Genomic DNA, 23,232 nt, shown 5'->3' with positions numbered 1-23,232 from the left:
AGACAGGTATAGATTGTGTACAGTAGCTAGAGATAAGATAGATATCGATAGATTAAATATACTGTAGATAGATATAGTCTAAATAGATACTGTAGATAAATAAATAACATCTGAAAGCTAAGATAGATATTGAATAAATAGATACTGTCAGATAAAATAGGATATAAGGAAATTTAATTTTGGACCAAAAGTTGCTTTTTCCCCATATGAAGTCCCCAATCCTAGAAATAACTCATTATAATGGGAGCCCCGGTAAAGATTTGCATTGGGAGGATCAGGTTGCGAGATACAAGGTACAGTACATCCACCACTGCTGTAATTTCTCGGTATCTTGTATCTTTTTTTGTGTTATGGATCTGTTATTCAAATGTAATTTCTACCGACTTTTCTATAAAATTGCATATTCAGATTTGGTATTCAGCAGATGCGCTGAGCAGACTCTGCAACGTCTGGATCTCTGTCCAAACCGTATTATATCTCCCAGATAATGGCGAGGCGCGCAGCCCGGGCCGCTCTGGATAGATCTTTCTTTGGAAAGCTCTCAGTGATGATGCAAGAGCCGGCACTCTGCAGAAATGAATTTATTCAATAAGTGCAATGTATTAGATTAAGTGCATCCAGTCTTGGCCGTGTTTATGCTGCATTACTTGATTCCTGGCGCAAGGAAACGCTTTATACTCTTGACTTTCAAAGTGGGAAGATGAAAGTATTTTTTTTATGGTTGTGCTGAGTAATGGTAAGGATGTAATGGGCCCCGTTATAACATTATTGTACTGTTCAATGTGCAGGAGGCCTGAGACAACACCGGCGTTAATGATGTCTTAGAAGTGTTACTTTTTGGGAGGTTTCAGGAGTCTTTTGCTGCAACCAAGAGATTGTCCAACTCTTTCCAGAGCTCTTGTTCCAGGAGTTTCCTAGACATTTTTTGGAAGCTGTAAAGAATGGCGTAGGGCCACCACGACACAGCACCTACCCTTGCACACATATACATAATCGGTATACATTATTTGTGGCAGAACCTGCCATCTTCTTGTTTTGCCCCTTCAACTACAGCAGGGATGGCAAACTAATACACAGGGAGCCAAAATGAAAAACTTGGACAAAGTTGCGGGCCAACCAGTATAAAGTAAATGGGCCTGACAAAGTCCTCCATGCAGAATAATAGGCATTATATAGTCCTCCATACAGTATTATGGGCACCACATAGTCCTCCATACAGTACTATGGGCACCACATAGTCCTCCATACAGAATAATGGGCACCACATAGTCCTCCATACAGTATAATGGGCACCACATAGTCCTCCATACAGGATAATGGGCACCACATAGTCCTCCATACAGGATAATGGGCCCCACCTAGTCCTCCATACAGTATAATGGTCCCCACATAGTCCTCCATACAGAATAATGGGCCCCACATGGTCAGCCATACAGAATAATGGCCCCACATAGTCCTCCATACAGAATAATGGCCCCACATAGTCCTCCATACAGAATAATGGGCCCCACATAGTCCTCCATACAGAATAATGGGCCCCACATGGTCAGCCATACAGAATAATGGCCCCACATAGTCCTCCATACAGAATAATGGCCCCACATAGTCCTCCATACAGAATAATGGGCCCCACATAGTCCTCCATACAGAATAATGGGCCCCACATAGTCCTCCATACAGAATAATGGGCCCAACATGGTCATCCATACAGAATAATGGCCCCACATAGTCCTCCATACAGGATAATGGGCCCCACCTAGTCCTCCATACAGAATAATGGCCCCACATAGTCCTCCATACAGAATAATGGACCCCATATAGTCCTCCATACAGAATAATGGCCCCACATAGTCCTCCATACAGGATAATGGGCCCCACCTAGTCCTCCATACAGAATAATGGCCCCACATAGTCCTCCATACAGAATAATGGGCCCCATATAGTCCTCCATACAGTATAATGGGCCCCCCATAGTCCTCCATACAGGATAATGGGCCCCACCTAGTCCTCCATACAGAATAATGGCCCCACATAGTCCTCCATACAGGATAATGGGCCCCACCTAGTCCTCCATACAGAATAATGGCCCCACATAGTCCTCCATACAGAATAATGGGCCCCATATAGTCCTCCATACAGTATAATGGGCCCCCCATAGTCCTCCATACAGGATAATGGGCCCCACCTAGTCCTCCATACAGAATAATGGCCCCACATAGTCCTCCATACAATATAATGGGCCCCACATAGTCCTCCATACAGAGTAATGGGCCCCACATAGTCCTCCATATGAAAGATAAATATGAGCTCGTCACTTTGTACTTGTTTTTTTTCACCCAGTACAGAGAGAAAGTTTGTTTCTGGTATCTCAACTTACTTATGATCCTAATCGCTGGAAGTTCAACCTTTGTGACCCCCACTGATCCTGAGAATCGGAGCTCTGAAGAGCCCCGTGTAAGTGGAGTGGTGGTTGATAATTGGTCCTGCCGCTCCATTCATTCTTAATGGGACCGCTGGAGATAGCTGATCTTCGGCACCCCCGTAAGAATTAATGGAGGGCTAGTGGGCATGATTGACAACTGCTCCATTCACATGGGTCTCTTCAGAACTCAGTATCAGTGAGGGTCCCAGCCATGGATCCCTAGGGATCTGGAAGTAACTTGCAAACCAAACTTGAGAACACCCCTTTAAGCTAAAAGTCTGCAAAACTCACCAATTTCAGCAGGATCAGCTGCCCATCTATGGAGCCTTCCACCTCTCCCCTGACGAGATGTTGGGGGAGAGAAAGCTTCATCCTGTTGAATTTCATCAGCCCACCCTTTTGTTTGGTGCAGCTATAAGCCGCTTTGAGAGGAGTCTGACGGCTGCTCTCATACAGAACACAGGAATGTTTGTCCGAGAGTCCCCGGAGGGTCGAGAGAGATGGCTGTCGGCCAAACGACAAATATCTAATGTGTATGGCCAGCTTTAGACTAATCGCCCAGTTCCTTGGGAGACTTGTCCTTAACCGGTTGGTTCTTCCAACCCATTTGCAAATGGGATGAGACCAACGAGGCCAGCGCCCCAATGGTAACAGCGTAGTCTTCCCATATTAAATGTTCATCTTGTTGGTTCTTCTTCAAGTTTCTCTCTTTTTCCTTACCGCATCAATGAATGCTTAGACTCCTACCGACTGTCATCCAGAAAGACCCCAGATGGCCTTTTGAGCCTTTTTACTCATTTCGAGGTGGAATTTTACTTTAACAGACACCGTTCTCTGCAAACATGAGCATGTTAAGCTGAATCTGGGTCAACGGAAACAATTTGTTTAATTTTTCATTCCTTTCCAGTGTGTTGAATAAATCTGGAAAATGTTAAAAAAAAAAAAAAGGGAAGAGCAAAGTCGAATCTCCATACAACAGAAGAAGAAATTTATTTTCTTGATGTTCTGAGCAGCAACACATTTACTATTGATTTCTCCTTTATTACGACATGAGACGTGCCGCTGCCATAGTTCACCGACCGCTATAATCCTTCCTACCAGCCTTGTTATATATATATTTTTCTTTTCATTTTACTGCTCTAATGTGGAAACTTGGTCTGCAAATACAAATGAAGGACCATAACGTGGCTGTAAATGGAGCTTAACCTTTGCTTTGCTTATCTTATACCCATTTTATACGTACCATAATGAGACAGAGATGCATTTAAAATGAAGCTGCTTTCCTGTTAGCTCTCAGGTTGTATGATTGGAAATTATTTTTGCTTCCCCTGCTGGATGGATTTGTGTCCCGATTATCCTTTTTTTGTGGAGTATGTTGAGTTTCCCACACTTGCATCCTTTGTCATTATAAATTTGTCTAGATATCTTCACATTTGTTTGGCTTTTATATGGGGTACTTGTAATTATTTATTATATGGCGTTATTATCGAGGCGTTATATGGCCATATTATGTGGAAACCATGCTTAATGTACCTTTAGGGTATGTAGATGACTTGTTTTAGACGCCGGCGTACCTGTTGAGTTTTTGAAACGATTCAGGAAAAACCCTGGCGACGTGTTTCTTGAAGCGATGTCTTTGCCATCTTATTGGTCATCTTTGCGTTGGTTTGCCCCTGTCAACTTTTTTTTTTTAATCTTTAACTAGTGAGGGGCTTCCAAGTGAAAATCACCATAAGAATGGACAGGTCACTTCTTTTAGCTGCTTCACAGCTTTGAAAGCCTAAAGCGGTTAAAGAAGGATCAAAAAATGGAACATGTGCACAGCAACTCGTTTTGACATTGCAGTACATATGTTCATTTTTTTTAAGCAGATTTTAGGATTTGTGTGCACATATCCTTATCTGGCATTAATGGTGGAATGATATAGGCAAAATATGTCAGTTTATTGAGGAGAAGAATAAAATGTAGGAGCTTCCTTACATATTTTTTTTTTACCAGGAGGCCATCCCCAACCTTGATCTTGTCTCAATGGCTACAGCAAAGTTCTTGAAAGGAGACAAAAGAATTATCTTCTGTATGGGACCCATTACAAAAAAAAAAAAAAAAATCAAGTAAACCCCACTTATTATGAGAGGGTCCATACTGAAGATACTGCCTTACTCCTCATTCAGACAATCTGTTTTTTTTTTTTCACGTGCATGAAAGAAATGGACCGATTCCTATCAGAGTGCCGGATCAGGTTTTCAGCAGTGTTTGGTCAGTGTGTCAGTTTCTACCCTCTGTGATTTTCTTGTGTGCCAAAAAAAGGTATTTGAAAAAAATTGCAAATCTTCTATCAATTACAATGTTAAAATCGGACAGCACACTGATGACATCCGTGTGCTGTCTGTGGTTTTCATGGACTTTGATATTTAGATTTGGGTAATTTTGATCCGTGACTTGGATCAATGAAACCTGTCTCATTGACTTTTTTACGGACAGGTGAACAACCCCATCCCTTGCTTTCTTAGAGAACCTCTTCATTGGCTGTCCTCCTTCATCCAAGCCTCAGGAGGACAAGTCAGGTCCACTCATTACTGGCTGGATGGAGCCAGTATCCCCTCCCTTGCTTTCTTGGAGAACCTCTTCTTGGGCTGTCCTTCTTCCGCCAAGCATCAAGAGCACAAGTAAGGGCTGCTCATTACTGCTTGGATGGAGTCAGTGTCCCCCTCTTTCTTTCTTAGAGAACCTTCTCCTTGGCTGTCCTCCTTCCTCAAAGCCTCAGGAGGACAAGTCAGGTCCACTCATTACTGGCTGGATGGAGCCAGTATCCCCTCCTTTCCTTTCTTAGAGAACCTCTTCCTGGGCTGTTGTTCTTCCGCCAAGCATCAGGAGGATAATTGAGGCCTGCTCATTACTGGCTGGATGGAGTCAATGTCCCTCCCTTGCTTTTCTAGAGAACTTTGTCCTGGGCTGTCCTTTTTCCTTGAAGCCTCAGGAAGATGAACTGATGTCCACGTTCCTCCAGTTCCTTAAAGGGAAACAGGCACCAGGTGACGCCCATCAGACCAGACTGTTGTGTATGCAGAGGGGGTTGGAGGTTTATGTGCAGATTGCTAGAATGCTGTAAAAGAGGCGGTAAAGTCGATGGGCTTAGTATATGTTGGGAAAATCTGGTGACAGCTTCCCTTTAATTTTTTTTACAATTCGTTTACCTGATTTTTTTTTCTCCCATACTGCCCATGACCATACCATTGGGTAACTGGTCATCATGGGCACACGCCACGAGTGGGGGTTCTCTTTTGGTCAACTACAACCCTCAACCATATAAGGATAAATCTCATCTTTATTGACTTGGTACATGTCGGGGCCTGGTTTGCTGGTTTGGGGGTAGTCAGTGGTTGGCATATTGATTGGCGGTTTCCCGCACTCCATGGGGAACAATGACATCACATTTGGCGCGGTATCTTTTTACATAATCTTCATGTAGTTGTTGCTACTTGTCCATAACCTGCAGCTTTCTACTTTTGGTCTATTACTATGAGATCATTATTTTAGTGATTACAGTAATTATAATGGTTTAGGAACGCTCTGTCCGCTCTGGTAATAGAAGTGTTATCACGAGTGATGGAAAAGCTCGGAAATGTTCTGTCTGCAGTTACATAATGTGTAAGATTTCACAATGTATTATCAATTGCTGGTGTCATTAATGTTGTTTTTTTTTGTTTTGCTTAAATAGTTTGTAAAGTGCAATATGTCTCTACCGGTCCGTCTTAAAGGGAAGGTCATCTATCACCTACAGTATATATTTTTTCTAATTATATCAATATAACGATGCATATTAGTTTTCCTACTCTGTTTTTATTTTCTAAATGTAGAATTTGTTTTTCCTATATTTTTTGCAAAACATTACAGTGGAGGCCTAGGCTGCTGTTAATTGACTTCTACAACATAATGTTGTGGGCATGCCCAGTGACCTGAAAAATGGTAATTGTGCAGGGAGGTAAGGAGGTGAGCTGTGACATCACCTAATACAAATGCTGAATCCTGTGTTATCTACTGTATATCGAGGTGTTATCTACTGTATATCGAGGTGTTATCAGTCATTGTACAGGAGGAGGTGAGCTGTGACATCACCTAGTGTGAATTGTGGATGCTGTGTTATCTACTGTATATAGGGGTGTTATCAGTCATTGTACAGGAGGAGGAGGAGGTGAGCTGTGACATCACCTATTGTGAATGGTGGATCCTATGTTATCTATTATATATAGAGGTGTTATCAGTCATTGTATAGGGGGACATTGTAACTGTAATCCTGCTGCACGTGATGGTCATAAGATGCCTGTTGAGAAGAGATTTCTACAGAAAAAATTATCAGCCTATTATGAGTTAAAACTACAATATTTCATAAATTTTTAACACCTTTAGTGAAAATAGAAAAAACTAAATGAAAAAAACTTTTTAAACTTCTTTTTAACAATTAGTCATTTGATAATACGTTTGGTGAAATGTGTTTTTTGTCGCCATGTTCTGAGACTTACAGTGGGTAGGGAAAGTGTTCAGACCCCTTTAAATTTTTCACTCTTTGTTTCATTGCAGCCATTTGGTGAATTCTAAAAAGTTCTTTTTTTTCTCATTAATGTACGCTCTGCACCCCATCTTGACTGAAAAAAAAACAGAAATGTAGAAATTTTAACAAATTTATTAAAGAAAAACTGAAATATCACATGGTCATAAGTATTCAGACCCTTTCCTCAGACACTCATATTTAGGTCACATGCTGTCCATTTCCTTGTGATTCTCCTTGAGATGGTTCTACTCCTTCATTGGAGTCCAGCTGTGTTTAATTAAACTGATAGGACTTGATTTGGAAAGGCACACACCTGTCTATATAAGACCTCACAGCTCACAGTGCATGTCAGACCAAATGAGAATCATGATCTCAAAGGAACTGCCCAAGGAGCTCAGAGACAGAATTGTGGCAAGGCACAGATCTGGCCATGTTTACAAAATAATTTCTGCATTACTCAAGGTTCCTAAGAGCACAGTGGCCTCCATAATCCTTAAATGGAAGCAGTTTGGGACGTCCAGAAGTCTTCCTAGACCTGGCCATCCAGCCAAACTGAGCAATCGTGGGAGAAGAGCCTTGGTGAGAGAGTTAAAGAAGAACCCCAAGATCACTGTGGCTGAGACCAGAGAAGCAGTAGGGAGATGGGAGAAAGTTCCACAAAGTCGACTGTCACTGCAGCCCTCCACCAGTCGGGCCTTTATGGCAGAGTAGCCTGACGGAAGCCTCTCCTCAGTGCAAGACCTATGATAGCCAGCATAGAGTTTGCTCAAAAACACATGAAGGACTCCCAGACTATGAGAAATAAGATTCTCTGGTCTGATGAGATGAAGATAGGACTTTTGGTGATTAATTCTAAGCGGTATGTGTGGAGAAAACCAGGCACTGCTCATCACCTGCCCAATATAATCCCAACAGTAAAACATGGTGGTGGCAGCATCATGCTATGGGGGTGTGGGGGTGTGTTTCAGCTGCAGGGACAGGACGACTGGTTACAATTGAATGAAACATGAATGTGGCCAAGTGCAGAGATATTTCTGTTTTTTTTTCAGTCAAGATGGGGTGCAGAGTGTACTTTAATGAGAAAAAAATTAACTTTTTAGAATTTACCAAATATCTGCAATGAAACAAAGAGTGAAAAATTTAAAGTGGTCTGAATACTTTCCGTACCCACTGTATGCCTTGTCGATGAAGCTGTATGAGGTGTGGTAAGACGACTCACTCGGCTGCTTCCAGAAGTAGACTCAGGACACTGTTTCCTCTGCAGGTTTATTGTAGCGGCATAAGCACTGAAAATTCAGCAAAATAAACACAGCCTTTCCGGCGTAACGGCAAAGCAAAAACATAAAGTATAGCACAGTCCATAAGTGAGTAGGATCCGCCCGCTCTCTGTATCACAAACTGTTCAGGCAAAGGCCTTTTGTGGAGCTCTCTAACTTCCACAAACAGCTTGGAGACTTCCCTCTCCAGCTCACACCCGAGAAAAAAAAATAGTGACTGAGCATTTAACCTTGCTCAGCCACACCCTGAGGGGAGGTAGGGTGAATGACTTCCCTCCCGATCTCTATGCCATTCATACAAAACCACTCCCTTCACAATGGCGATTACAGCCCCAACATATAACATGATGGGGAAAAATTGTAGGTTCAGTTCACACAGGCTAGCAGCCGTAGTGACACATGCCTCCCCTCACATAGAACACCAGTGACCCTATCACAGAGGGCTTGTTTATATTGGTGTTATTTTGGGGTACATGACATTTTGACAGCTTTTTTTTGTTTATTGCATAGGTTACATTTTTATATATGTACAGTCTTTTACAGATTCACAGAATCTGAATGCAGCTTTGTATGCAACTAGAGTGCTGGGGTTTGTTCACACAGTTTTATTTTTCATGTGTGTCAGGTTTTCCACAGTGACGACACCGGGGAGATCACGCAATATCCCACCGTGCTATCAGTGTTACGGATTTCGTCCGGAATCGCAAGCTCACGATCCAGACTACTCACTTCTTGAGTATCGGCAAGCGACCAGTGAGCGTGTGGCGTCACACCTCGGGATTCGAACGCATGGAATGTGTGTTTATGCTCTCTGTACGGTCACTGTCAGCTTCACGATAGCCCGATTATTAATATTATTCGCTGCCACCACCGACCGAGTTTGAAATATAATACAGGCCTGGTCGGACACCTGCGTTCTGGTAGCGTATGGAGGGAACGATTACAGGAAAAAAGAAACAGAACTATTACATTGTATATTTAATCCACAAGGGAGGCAGTGTTATGAAAATATCCAAGGATTTTACAAAAGGAGACATTTACAATACATAAGCATTTACGCAAAATAATAAGGATTAAGAAAGAAACTTACTATACAATCGCTGAGACGATTCAATATAGGTGGAGGAGGGGCTCCCCAATTTGATTAGACTGTTATCCAACAGGATCTGTTCCTTATAGTCCTTATACCTCTCTGGCAATGAATGAATCTCCAACCTCAGCAAACTATTTTAAAGGAGAGACCTGTCCACACCCCCTTGTGCCGACATCACAGGGGCTGGGGCTCCACCCTTTATGTTTGAATTAAAAATCTGTTTTTGGGATAACTGGTTGATCCCAGAAGCCCAAAAGTGGTACCATATTTTCTGTTATGATTTTACCTTCATTTAGAGACCACACATCGCATAGTTGCGGTCTGCTACTCTGGTGTTTTGCGCTACAGCTCCCCAGAGGGGTTTACAGCTAGGAAAAATATTCCTATCTTTCCTTAGCGGACCCTGTTACTAAAAATATGGGTCCCATTATTGTCAGAATTATGGAACTTCAGTTATTTCAGCAAGAAAGAATATGTTCAATATTTCTCAATATCTTGCGGTCAATGTGAATTTTTCCAGCTGAAAAATCCACACCAAAAAGTTTGTAAAAGATATGTAGTTTTTGACGCTGTTTTGGGTCAATCAGCTTTTTTTTTTTTTTTTCTGCATGCCTTTTGGTGAACTTTTAATTCTATTATGGGGTGCAACGTTAGACTATGTTTTTTTTTTCTTGCATGTTTCTGGTGCAAAAACTTGTCGGGCTGCGAATAACAAATGAAAAATAAGCCAAAGACCTAACATGACACTTTTTTAACATGTGTTAAAAAAAATGTGGGCAAAAAAATGCGACATGTTCTCATTTTCTCACTGAAATGACCTGGGAAGCTAATTTTGAGCGTTTTTTAAATGGATTTTTCCACTGAATCTGTGCAAAAAAAATCCTTGTAAAAAAAAAAAAAAAAAAGTTTGTGAACCTATAGAAATCACATATCTGAAGATCTGTAAAAGCGGTACAATAATGCTGTCAGGCTACACCAGCAAAAAGGCAAAGCATTGTAGATGTGTTGCTGCAGTTGGTGAGGGCTTTTGTGCTGCAGCAGGTGGAGCGTTACGGGTTGCCTTCGCCTGCTAATAAATTGTAGGTAAAGACCTCGATGCCTCATTTTTATTTGCTGTCAGGAGTCCTTCTTACATGATCCGGCGTACGTGCGCTTTATTACCATATTCTAATTTTGTTCAAATGTTTTCTTGCTCCTAAATCCATTTACGGATGCAGCCATCTGTTCTGAAATGTCTGCTCGGAAGACGACTAATAGATTATCTGTGATATTCTCAAACTTAGACGTTAATTATCTCCACTTACTGTAGCTCTGTCGGCCGTGCCGAGCGTCAACCTGCAAAGCTTCAGGCTTCCGATGTTGCAGACTTGGTGGGGACTTGTTCACACAGGGATATTTTGGGTCCATTCCCGTTTAATCTGTGAACTCTTGAGATGATTTATGACTGATGTGACAGGTGACCTTAAAGGGAATGTAGGGAATTAACCGTGGTGCTATAATTGTGACTTCTGGCGACGTCGGTCCATTACTTGCTTTGCTCATCTTGCTACATTTCTATACAGAATAGCAATGTGAACACAGTCTGAGAGGAGTGAAACATTGTTTCCAGTGTTCTGATATATTTTGCTCTTATCCTTTTGTGGATTAATACATTCCAAATGCAATTATAGTGCCGTGGTTAGCTCCCTATATATACCAATGGATGTATTTGCTACCATTGAGCACTAACATTTATATAGAAGTGTTCTAACCCTAAGGCTACGGCCCCGCCATCAGTATTCGGTCAGTATTTTTTCTCAGGATTGGGAGCCAAAACCAGGAGTGGGTGATAAATGCAGAATTGGTGACTTGTTTCTATGATACCTTTTCTCTGATTGTTCCTCACTTGGTTTTGGCTCCCACTTCTGACAAAAAATACTGACCGAATACTGATCAAATACTGATAGTGGGTTTGTGGTCTAACAAAGATTTATTTAAAGGGAATGTTTCATCAGAAAACAACCTGTTGTTTAAATTGGGATTCTATGTTTTTGTTCAGTTTTTTTTCTCATTTTCTATTTTATTGTGTAGGAAAAAAAGAAAAAAAAACCTTGTAATTTTCACACTGAACACTAAGCCTAATACTAATCTCATTCTTCCTATTCTGTACAGATGACTCTTCACATTAACATATCAATCAAGGCATCTTACAGCTCACCTCCTCCCCCTCCTGTAGAATGACTGATAATACCTCTATATACAGTAGATAACACAAGATCCACCATTCACAATAGGTGATGTCACAGCTCACCTCCTCCCCCTGTACAATGACTGATAATACCTCTATATACAGTAGATAACACAAGTTCCACCATTCACAATAGGTGATGTCACAGCTCACCTCCTCCCCCTCCTGTACAATGACTGATAACACCTCTATATACAGCAGATAACACAAGATCCACCATTCACAATAGGTGATGTCACAGCACACCTCCTCCTCCTGTACAATGACTGATAACACCTCTATATACAGTAGATAACACAAGTTCCACCATTCACAATAGGTGATGTCACAGCTCACTTCCACCTCCTCCTCCTGTACAATGACTGATAACACCTCTATATACAGTAGATAACACAAGATCCACCATTCACAATAGGTAATGTCACAGCTCACCTCCTCCTCTTGTACAATGACTGATAACACCTCTATATACAGCAGATAACACAGGATCCACCATTCACAATAGGTGATGTCACAGCTCGCCTCCTCCCTTTCCCTGCACAATGACCTATGCCTGGATCAATCATGCCTAAAAAAGTACTGAGTCAGAGCTGGTCTTATGTCCAGGTGGCTGCTTAAAAGAACGGTCAGTTCTTATAACTAGTGGCCAGTGTAAAGATTGTTAGAATTCAGATTTTTTTATTTATTTAATATAGCTAGTCATATGTAAAACTGAAAAAAAAAATATAAAAAAAATATTTTACTCAAAAACCTGATGTGATGAAGAGGTTATGTTATGATGACCCATTCCCTTTAAAAGTTATTTTTTTTCTCCATCTAGTCACTTGATGGAATGCTGATGATTGTACTGATATACATCGTGCAATCATCAGTCTTTGTCGTAGATATGACTTTGGTTGGACATGATGGACTGGAGCGGTACAACCTTCAGTTAAACTCTGCAAACAAAGCAAAACGTTGGGTGTACTCTTTATTAAGTCAGCTCAATCTTTTCCGAATGAGCAGTTCTCACACACAGGACACAGAGAGTCCGCGGGCGGGTCGTATAAATTGCTTATTTTGGTGCTCAGTGTTAGTTATTACGGCGTATCTCCTAGTGTAGCTTCTTGGTTCGGAACATTGACCATTTGTAACTGCAAACTACAGCCTGCAACATATGACAATATAAAAGAGGTATAGATGTAGCCAGATAGATATACGGTTTCTGTATATGCAAAGTATCGTATAGGGCGAGTTATATTATCACAACCCTCCTTAATTGGGAATTACTATTCTTACTATTCTAATTTGTATCCATAGGTGGACCTGCACTTTAAGGATGACCTTTCACCAGGTGAAAATTGGGCAGTGTTTGTTCTTTTTATATTCTAGCCGCTCTACCGACTATTTCCGTTTTTGTTTTTTTAAAATCCGTCATACGGTTCCAGAGATATGGACCTTTATAGTTTGGTGCTAATTTTTTTGTGCTCTTTACCAAGGGGTGGGGCTCACAGTGCAATTATGCAAAGCAGCCTAAGGACACGCCCCTGTAGAATGTCTGAAGTCACACCCCCTTGTGAACACCATAAAAAAATGAACATTAAATAAAAAGGTCCATATCTCTGGAACCGTCTGGTGGATTTTCAAAAAACGAAAACCGGAATACACAGGGGAGAGGCGAGAATAAGATAGGAGCAATAACTGGCCATGTTTGACCTGATGATACATCCACTTTAAGGATGAGATGTTTGTCATATGGCATTACGTAGGCATAGCTAGCTGTGAACAGACAGATGCAGCTTGTATTAGGTGACGGTCGATGGTTCTGTTTGGGTTACACCGGGCAGATACAGTGTCTCGTGTTTCTGTAACTTAGGGATTGATTACTTAAGTCATTGTTGAGTCCTCCACAAACAATGTATCATCCTTGAAGGAACATGTTCGCAGTATCGAACAAAAACAATTCTTCTCTCCGACCTTGAGGATACGATGTACGTCTGATTATTGCTTAGCCAGAATCTGTTGGCTGCTTGTTTTCTACATTAAGCTTTTTTTTTCTTTTTTTTGCTTTTAGATATGTGTCACCAAGATGTCCACACGGAACTGCCAGGGAATGGACTCTGTGATCAAACCACTGGACACCATTCCTGAAGACAAGAAAGTCCGGGTTCAGAGGACTCAGAGCAGTTTTGACCCTTTTGAAAAATCTGCAAACCAGGTGAAGAGAGTGCACTCTGAAAACAATGCATGCATTAACTTTAAGAGTGCCTCCGTGGGGAAGGAGTCTCCCAAAGTCCGACGTCATTCAAGCCCTAGCTCGGTAAGAGTGCACTGTGTCGAAGCCTGGTGTGATCAGGAAGACTTAGATTTACTTTGGATTAAGAGTTTTCCGCTGTTGAGGGGGGGGGGGGGATTGGTATTGTACACACCAATACTTTTCTATAAGTCGACTAGTGAAACTTTTTTCTGGTCATGTGACTGTAGAAATATATGTTTTATTACTGGAAACCCCCAGTCATTGACTAAAGTCATCAAATATTTCAGTGGAAATACAGTTTGGTACCTATGGAGGCCTATGAGTGACTGTGTAACACATAGTTGTGCTGAGCGAAACCAGCTCTCTGCCGTAACAGCAACAATGGAGGTGGGGATGATTAATGTAAAATCATTCATGTGTCCTTAAAGGGTTGTCCTACTTTATAAAAAAGTTATTTTAATACATATAATAAGGAAAGAAATGAATCCTGCTTATATACTTGTATTCATTTATCTGCTCCGATCTCGAGGTATCAGCGCCAAAACTTCAAGTTTGTTTCGACACAGAAAAGAACTCTAAAGGGGGTTGGCTGTCTTGCTTATTTCAATAGCTAAGCCAGCCTTCTTTTCTGTCTTGGTTGATGCAGGGGTCCGTCTTAGTTTGTGAAACTGTGGGACTGTTGATTATTGCAAGCGGTCTGTCTGGCTCAGTTCAGTAGGTAAGCCAGCCCCTTTTTTTCGGTTATGTCTAATTGAGAATCTAAAAAAAAGGAGGCTGGCGATTTAATCGATCCCTACAGACAACCTCCAATAGTCAACAGTCGTTCAATTTCAAAAATTAATACAGCCCCTTCTTGATCTTTGCTTCTGTATTGTAAAGAAAGGGGGCTGGCTATTGAAATGATCCCTACAGATTGCCTCCAATAGAAATGAATCCTTTAATTTTAAAAGCTAATCCAGTCCTTTTTTTATCTGTGCATCAGCCATGTCAGAAAAAGGGGCTGGCTACTTAAATGATCCGTACAGACCACCACCAATAGTCATCAATTCTTCAAGTTCAAAAGCTAAGCCAGCCCCCTTCTTGGTCTCTGCATCATCCATGACACAAATGGGGGCTGACTTAGCTATATAAATGAACTTAGACCAAGAGCCCCCTTTACGTGCATCAGTGAACACAAGGGGCTCTCACCGGTGTCTAGAAGTGGAACTCCCGGAATCTAGAATATCTCAAGATTAGGGCAGCTTTCTTAATTCATGTATATTAGTAAAATGCAGTAAAAAAGACAGAGACGGCACACTACTGCTTCTGTCTGTTTTTGTTTCCATTGAATGTGAGAACCATGGATTAAGTTTCTTGGGGGATTCACCTTTTTTACATTACTCAAAGGGGTGGCCCCAGGGGTGGATTAAGGATGGCCAGGGCCCCGGGCAGTTGAGACTGCGTGCCCCCACCCCTCATGATGGGTCGGGGGTCCGCATATACCTGAAACATCATTATTGAAAAAAATAGCTGCCGAGTGAAACTAACCTAAAAAACAGCCATTAATCTAAAATTTACCTTCAGTTAAAAAAAATAGTTTTGCCAAGGATCCTTTCATTGTGTAAAAAATGTGGGGGATGGGAGTGGACTGAAACTACATGAGGCAAATGCCCCTGCACACTATGTACCCCTCCACCTTGGAAATTGTGCTTCTATATTTATACAAATAATGAAATACATGATGCAAGCAAAATTTCTAAGATGATGGGGGGGGGGGAGTAGACAGTGTGCAGGGGCATTTGTCTTTATGTAGTTTCAGTCCACTCCTCTCCCATCCCCAACATTATGTACAAATTTTAAAAATGACAATGATCCTCTGCCCTTTCATACAAAGTTCTGCTGGCTGCCAGGCTGCCCACCCCGTTCCACTGCCACAGTCCACAGACACTGTCTGAGACAGGCGATGATATAAGCTAATATTTGTCTGTGGCAAGTGGCAGGAACACTAGAAGGCAGCCAGCAAGCACTCTGTATAAAACTGCAGGGGACCATCCATTATTCATTGATATACAAAAAACATACTTTTAAGACAGAATACACACTTTGAGACTGAAGCAGCAGGGCTCAGCAGGGGACCAGGCAGGCTGCAGACAAACTGTGGGTTACTGTGCGTGGGTGGCGGCTCCTCTTCAGCAGATGCTGCAGGGCAGAATGACACTGGCTCATGTCAGCCATTTCATGAACTTTTAAATAGACCCGCGCCCCTGTGTATCCTGGGCCCTGCCTGACGTCATGTGGCAGGGCGGTCCCAGCATCATTCAAACTGCCCGTCCCGGTGGATCTGCAGCTGGCCTGATGGGAGCGGCTGCGTGATGCAGCGTGTCTGTGAGTGGCTGGCTAGCTGGCTGCTGTTGGGACCGCCCTGCTTGACGTCATGTGGCAGGGTGGTCCCAAAGTTCAAAGCAGCCACTCAGACACGCTGGCTGCATCGCGCAGCCCTGTATGTGCACTAGCGCCGGCGGGAAATTTAAATGATGTTGGGACCGCCCTGCCACATGACGTCAGGCAGGGCGGTCCCAACAGCAGCCAGCCACTCACAGACACGCTGGCCGCCTGCATCACGCAGCCGCTCCCATCTGGCCGCCGCGGCTGTATATTCACTATCACACGGGAGGACAATTTAAATGATGTTGGGACCGCCCTGCCACATGACGTCAGGCAGGGCGGTCCCAACAGCATTTAAACTGCACGCCCGTGCTAGTGAATAGACAGCTGCGGCGGCCATATGGGAGCGTCATGTGGCACTGGCAGGGCGGGGCGACACAGCATGATTCAAATCGCCTACAGCTGCGGGCCCGCAGCGGTGACCCTGATCATCTAACCTTCGGCCAGCGCGGCTGTGCCTGTGACCGAAAAAAAAGCGCATTATAATGGGAGCAATTCATGGGCCCCCTGGGGCCTCGGGTCCCAGGCGGTAGCCCGGATTGCCATCATTATAATCCGCCTATGGGTGGCCCCGTCGTCAATTATTCCTTGTGCAATTTGCATACTTGCAGTCACGTACAGACTAGCTTTTCTTAATTGAAGAAATTGAGTGAAGCACAGGAGTTCAACAATATATCAATGTATACAACAGTATTGTCAAGGAGCACTGATATGTAATGACCTTTTATTAAAGGGGTTGTCCCATGAACAAAGTTAATTTTAATCAACATTGTAATCAATAGATCTTTGAATAATTATAACTTCCACAATTGGATGTGTTTAAATAAAATGTTCCTGTGCTGAGATAATCTTATAAATGTGCCCCTGCTGTGTACTGTGTAATGGCTGTGTCTGACCGTACAGGAACATGGTCTCATCATACCACAGCTCCTGGGCAGGGGAGGAAGCAAAAGAGTATACAGACATTACAGGACAGGATTGCAAATTATTCTTTCTGTGAGGTAAAACATTGCTTAAAAACAAGCAGTTTTGCCTCAGAGAAAGAATCAGCTGTGATCCCGTGCTGTAATGTCTGTATACTCTTTTGCTTCCTCCCCTGCCCAGGAGATGTGGTATGATCAGACCATGTTCCTGTACGGTGAGACACAGCCATTACACAGTACACAGCAGGGGCACATTTATAAGATTATCTCAGCACAGGGACATTTTATTTAAACACATCCAATTGTGGAACTTATTATTACACGATCTGTTGATTAAAATGAACTGAGTTTGTGGGAAAATCCTTCTAACAATTATTTATTTAAATATTCTACAAAACATATAACCTATTTTTTCCGATTCTGAACCATACGACGCATTAAACTGGAATAAATCTGCAGCGCTCATGTATTTCTATGGAGCGGAAATCAATGATTCCACAATGCTTAATGGTGCAGGATAGAGCAGGGCTGGTTATGTGAACACGGAAGATATAAAAATAAAAAGCCTTTAAAATTGTCTTGTTTAAGACTTAAAGGGATATTCCACGATATCAAAGGGTCTTAGCTTCACTCATTAGAATGTAAGGTCTGTAGTAAATAAATTTTGCCTGTAAACGTTTTAGCTATTGATTATTTTGTTTATGCAAGTAAATGGTGTCTCGCTGTGACCCAAAAAATATAACGACCACGACAAGCAAGTCACAAAAATACGGATTAATTTTGACTGTGACTTTCTCGTCGTTGTACCTTGTGGGATCTCAATGCAAACCCGTTCTTTTGCATTGTGCCGTGATGTAACCGCGCCATATAGCATTCATGTGTCATGGCTAAAGTCACCACGAAGCCCCAGTAATGAATGGGCATCAATTGACAGAAAAATTTTCATATTTTTTTAGAGTTTCCAGAAAGTGATGGACTACAAACCTGAGACTGGGGAGTTACAAAGCCTTATCTGTGCATGGTATTGCTATCCTGCCTAATCTAGGCCTCCATCTGTATAAAAGAGCTGTATTTAGATTGCACACTTTCTAATAATAGTGAGATGCCTCTGTTCATTATGCCCCAGCCTATACAGTAAAGCTGACAAATACAGGGGTCAATTTATTGTTGCTGCTCTAGTGACCAGTATTAAAACTGCTATATTTACAGATTTTTTTTAATATACATTAGATTGCCAAGAGGTTACAATGCCCCAATTCAGTTATAGAGTGATAATGAAAAAGAAGCAGTAGCTAGGCTTTCCTTTAGGCCAGTTTCACACATCCATGAAACGCTGACCATGTTTGGACTGAAGATTGAAAGCCAGCGTCTGACCGCTGGGTCTCCTGACCTGAGCTGGCTGCTTTAGAGAGATGTGTGAAGCACCTAGCTCAGGTTGGGAGATCCGAAGGTTGGGCTGGGCTTTCCGATCAGAGCATGGTTTGTGTTTCATGGAAGTGTGAAACTGGCCTCACCAAAGGCAAATATTTTTTTTTGCTTACTGTTTTAGCCCTGTATGTACATATCCTGGCCAAGACCAAGTGAATTGTGTTCTGTGCTCCTAAGGTTGAGTACAATTGAAATCCCCAAAGATCATCAGAATTTCTGAGTTGAAAGAGCTATTCCCATCATATATGCCATTGTGGCACCCCAGGGTTTCGGTTGCCACAGTGGCATTGCCTCCCTCACAAGAGGTGATGCCATGCCTGGAAGCAAGCAGGGGTCCCCTAGTCAGGGATACTAGCATGCAACACTTTTTTCTGGCTCCAGACCAGCGAGGGGAGTCCCCTCCCCTTGGCAACTGGGATCTGGGGGCGGGGTTATTTAGTCGTAGTGTGAGGGGTTGAAGTCAGGACGTCGAAGAGAGAGGAGCTGGGGAGTGGAGCTGCGCGGCAGTTCACCCCAGAAGGAACCAACACAGAAGAACCGGACACGGGAGTCCGAGACTGTGGGGCACCGAAGGCCCAGCAGTAGAAACGAGAGGGCAGGAGACTACAGGTCTCCTGGCCCCATCAGATGCCCGGAGGCTCCGCTGCACCGCAGCGTCCAGCACCGCCACTTGGGAGCGACGCACCAGCAAGGCCCGAGCTGCCTGCCCTACGGGTGAGCACAGAAACGTTGCACTCGGGGACGAGGGTCACCGCACCGCTACAAGCAGCAGGGCCAAACAGTTTAGTGGAAAGGGAAGGCCTCCAACTTCACCTGGCAAGGAGGATTCTTTACTTGCTTCCAGGCTGCCCGGACTTCCACTTCTAGCCAGTACCCTAGTCCCAGCTTGTCTAATCACCACCAGTAAAGAGGAAACCGCCATTAAGTTTTGGACTGATTATTGCTGCACCATCAACCCCTGCACTACAACGCCCAGCATAATCCATAACATCTACACTGCCCTGGAGCTAAGCTCGACCTGTGGAGAGCCACACCATCCCTGCTGCAGTAACATCCGCTCCAGAGGACCTGCTCCGCAGCGGCGGCTCCCTTAGCCCAATACCACAGGTGGCGTCCCGAACTTTATACAATCAGTATAAATCCCCTATCAATAACCCCTTTTTATTGACCGCCCTGGGTCACGGACCGGGTCACCGCCACTGTGACACCCCCCCGGCATCTCCCGGCCCGGCACCGGGTACCCCACAGCCCAGGGGGCGCGTCACCATCACTTATCGATTACTAGGGGCATGTCCTCTAGGAACCTCAATGATTAGGAGAATAAAGGGGTCACAGCGCTGGCCTTTGTATGGAACCACACTGCATCTGTTGACCAGGTAGTCCCATGTGCAGAAGAAAAAACACCATGTCTGATCCTTATTCAAGAGGCCCTCAGGGGTTTTAGTGTGAATCCTCAAAAAAAATGCACTCAGACCTGAACCCAAGGAGCTATTGACTTGAATTAGGAAAACTAAAGCCATCCATACACTTTAGATAGCCGTCGGCAGGCTGATTTTTCAGAAGGCCGATTGTCCCAATTATCGGTGCGGTCACTCTGCTTAGCTCCTATGTTCTTTATGAGAGAGTCGCTGTCAGACATCCCTGGTGGCGGCCTAAGAGGGTCTTCAGTCCGGGATCGGAAATGCCAGATCCTTATCTTCCCCGGGACCCCCATACACCTTAGATTGTCCGCCAAGCCATTCAATATCGGTGGGGTTGGGTGACATTTTGCTAATGTTTATGCGGGGCTCAATTCAAATCCTGAAGCTTTGGACTTCATTAGTCTTCTTTTTCTGGCGGTTTTGGTCTTTTTAGTCCTTTGAGCTCCTCCATTGCTACTGCACAGGCTCTGCCGCAATATTTATCGCATTGTGTGTTGGAGAATGATATTATCTGAGTTTGTCGCAGTGACAAGATAAAAGTTTATCATTCCAAGCCTGGACGTTGGCATTTTGATGTAGGACAGACCAGCTTTGTATAATGTATGTTGATGTATTGGCTAAGAATGACAGAAGGTGGTGAAATTACCGACAGAGAGATTTTACTATATTCAATGCTATTTCTGGAAAATTGTCCAATTTTAGCACAATTTTCATTCCATTCAAAATCCAGGATCATTTAAGGAAGCCATAAAAAAAAACATTAGTTAATTCTGCGATTTTCATATTGAAATTACTTGTGATCAGTGGAAATCAAAGCACATCCGATAATGTGCTGGACTGGAGTGAGATGTGCCAAGAAATGTGACCTTTGGTAAAAGTCGCATTTCTGGAATCTGTCTACAACATATGAAAAAGCAAAGTGAGGGAAAAATAAAAAAAAAAAGACCTGAAAAAGACAACTTAAAAAGTGGTGCAAACACTAAAGTCAGTTAGAAAGGGCAAATTAGTCCAGAAACTGCAGAATTGTCAATGATGAATGAAGGTCATAGAGGTTTTTTCTATGGTCAGTGTTTTTGGGGGGCTGTAAACAAGGTGGCTCTGGTTTGGGGTCTGTAAAGTGGGAGTTGTTATAGTGTCTGTATATACAGCTGTGTGTTATCTGGAGTTGAATATACCGTGGTGGTCTGGGGTCTCTAGTATATACAGACCCTCAATTGCATACCCCTCACTTTTGTTTAGAGTGTGTATATACAGAGGGGCCTTGGTTGGTTTTGTATATACAAAGGGTTTTGGGGTCTGTAAATGAAAGTGGTATGGTTTGGGGTCTCTACTTTTTAGGGTGTCTGTATTTTTTTAAATATCTGATCTGGGGTCTGCATTTACATAGGGGAATCGTGGAATCTGTATTTTAGGAGGTCCTGCGGCTAGGTTAACCATGGATGCATGCTTCACACGTGCTAAACGCATTGTGTGACTCCAGCCTAACAGAAGGGTTCTTCCCCCTCCTCCACATACACCAATAAAAAGGGAAAAATAAATCAAACGGACACAACAGAAAGGATTCTTTACTGTAAGAGCAGTGAATCTGTGAAATAACCTGCCACAAGAGCTTGAGATTTCTATACAAAAGGGTTTTAAAGGGTTATTATCATCAACTGTTAAAATCTTAAAAAAAAAAAAGTTTTCACCCACCATCCTTAGTCTCCCACAAATGGGAGTTCAATTAACTGCACCCCTTATTCACCCAAGGCACCCACCAAACCCTGAGGAATGCTTACTTTTAGACATATTTGCATACACCCTGAGGTACAAGTCTAGGGGCATGTAACTGCACTTGCAAAACCAAATTTCTGAAAGCAATTACTGTGTATAAAAACTGTAAAAAAATATATATATATAATATAAAAATAGATGAAAATCAACATGAAATATACAAAATATTGTAAGTTTTAACATTAAGTTTCAATTGTAATCGTGTTAAGTATTACACTTTTAATTTATTTAACATTTGCTCTGATGTCATCAAGGTTCCAAATGGAATTTTAGCCATTATGGGGCAAATTGGACCAGTATTCATTAAAAAAGAACCTATCACCAGGAAGGAAGCGACCGATTTTTGATCTTCTTCTATTCCCGCCATTCCAATGAGTATTCATTTTTTTTTTTTCATTTCATAAAATCCAACATAGATTCCCAAAGATATCAGCTTTTATATTTTGTGCTATTTTTTATGGTCCTAAAGACACGCCCCAGAGGATCCTGTGAGCTCCGCCTACTTGTAAAAAAAACAATACAAATCAGCACAAGATTAAATTGCACATAACTCTGGAACAGGATGGTGGATTTTAAAAAAGAAAAAAAAACTTAAAACTCAATGGAACAGTGGCAATAAAATAAGAGCGTAAACTGGTCAATTTTGACCTGGTGACAGTTCATCTTTATTATTTTTTTTTATTCTGGATCAAACAATTTTAATTAGTCCCAATTTTCACAGGGTAGTCTCCCAAACATGATCAAAAAATGGCGGCTCAGTGTAGTTTTTACTGAAGTGGCTCAGGGTTGCACTTGCTCTTTTTCCTTTATGTATTTATTTTTTTTTGTTCTCCCCAATGCTCTTGGCTATAAATGTGACATATTTTGGTTATCTCTTGTACATCATTTATGGCTGGCATTTTATTGGAAATGTTAGCAATTCACAAGTCGTAGATTATAATTTAGAATGATTTATTCTTTGTGACATACATATACCAGGAACGGACGAGAGCTGACATTTTAAAAAAGCGTAGAATAAAATATCTAATAATCCTAATATGACATGTGACATCCCATGGATGGTGATATTGTCCTCGTTGCTTCTAGAAGTTAAATATGGCATTGGGAAAATGGAAGCTTCAGTGCAAGGCGAGCAGTTTTTCCTCTTTATCTCATATCTGTGGTCACTTGTTATTATGGTCGGAGATGTCAGTCCACTTAGGAATCTGCAACCATTGAAATGGAGCTATAAATATTTCTTCTTTCCTATATGTCGAATATTCGGTGACATGACAGCTATGTTTTATCACTAGATTTATCCAATTACCCTTAGTTTTGATAGGGGTGCTCTCCTTAGAGGGGTTGTCCAGACTTTGGGTCCATTTTGCAGTCACTATGTGACTACAGACCTGTGAATCCTCACAGTGCGCACAATTTGCACTGTCAGGATTCTCCGGTGCCGGAAGCATGACCGAACGTA

At 42.4% G+C, this 23,232-nt stretch overlaps 1 protein-coding gene across 5 annotated transcripts in view; it reads left to right on the top strand.

Annotated features, from left to right (window-relative positions):
* CDK14 (cyclin dependent kinase 14) overlaps window positions 1-23,232 on the top strand; it is a 628,470-nt gene that overhangs the window by 151,314 nt on the left and 453,924 nt on the right. For 4 of the 5 annotated variants that reach the window (XM_073677397.1, XM_073677401.1, XM_073677400.1 and 1 more), the window contains one exon: window positions 13,622-13,867. In XM_073677397.1, the coding sequence (XP_073533498.1) occupies window positions 13,622-13,867 (246 nt within the window). The remainder of the gene's footprint in view (window positions 1-13,621; window positions 13,868-23,232) is intronic. The other variant, XM_073677399.1, reaches the window with a different exon arrangement.

The sequence above is a fragment of the Phyllobates terribilis genome, unplaced genomic scaffold (assembly GCF_046119375.1).
Source record: "Phyllobates terribilis strain yellow unplaced genomic scaffold, ASM4611937v1 Scaffold_4__5_contigs__length_816908805, whole genome shotgun sequence".
Classification (NCBI taxonomy): Eukaryota; Metazoa; Chordata; class Amphibia; order Anura; family Dendrobatidae; genus Phyllobates; species Phyllobates terribilis.
Note: the sequence above shows the minus strand (reverse complement) of the source record. Positions and strands in the feature narration are given on the sequence as shown.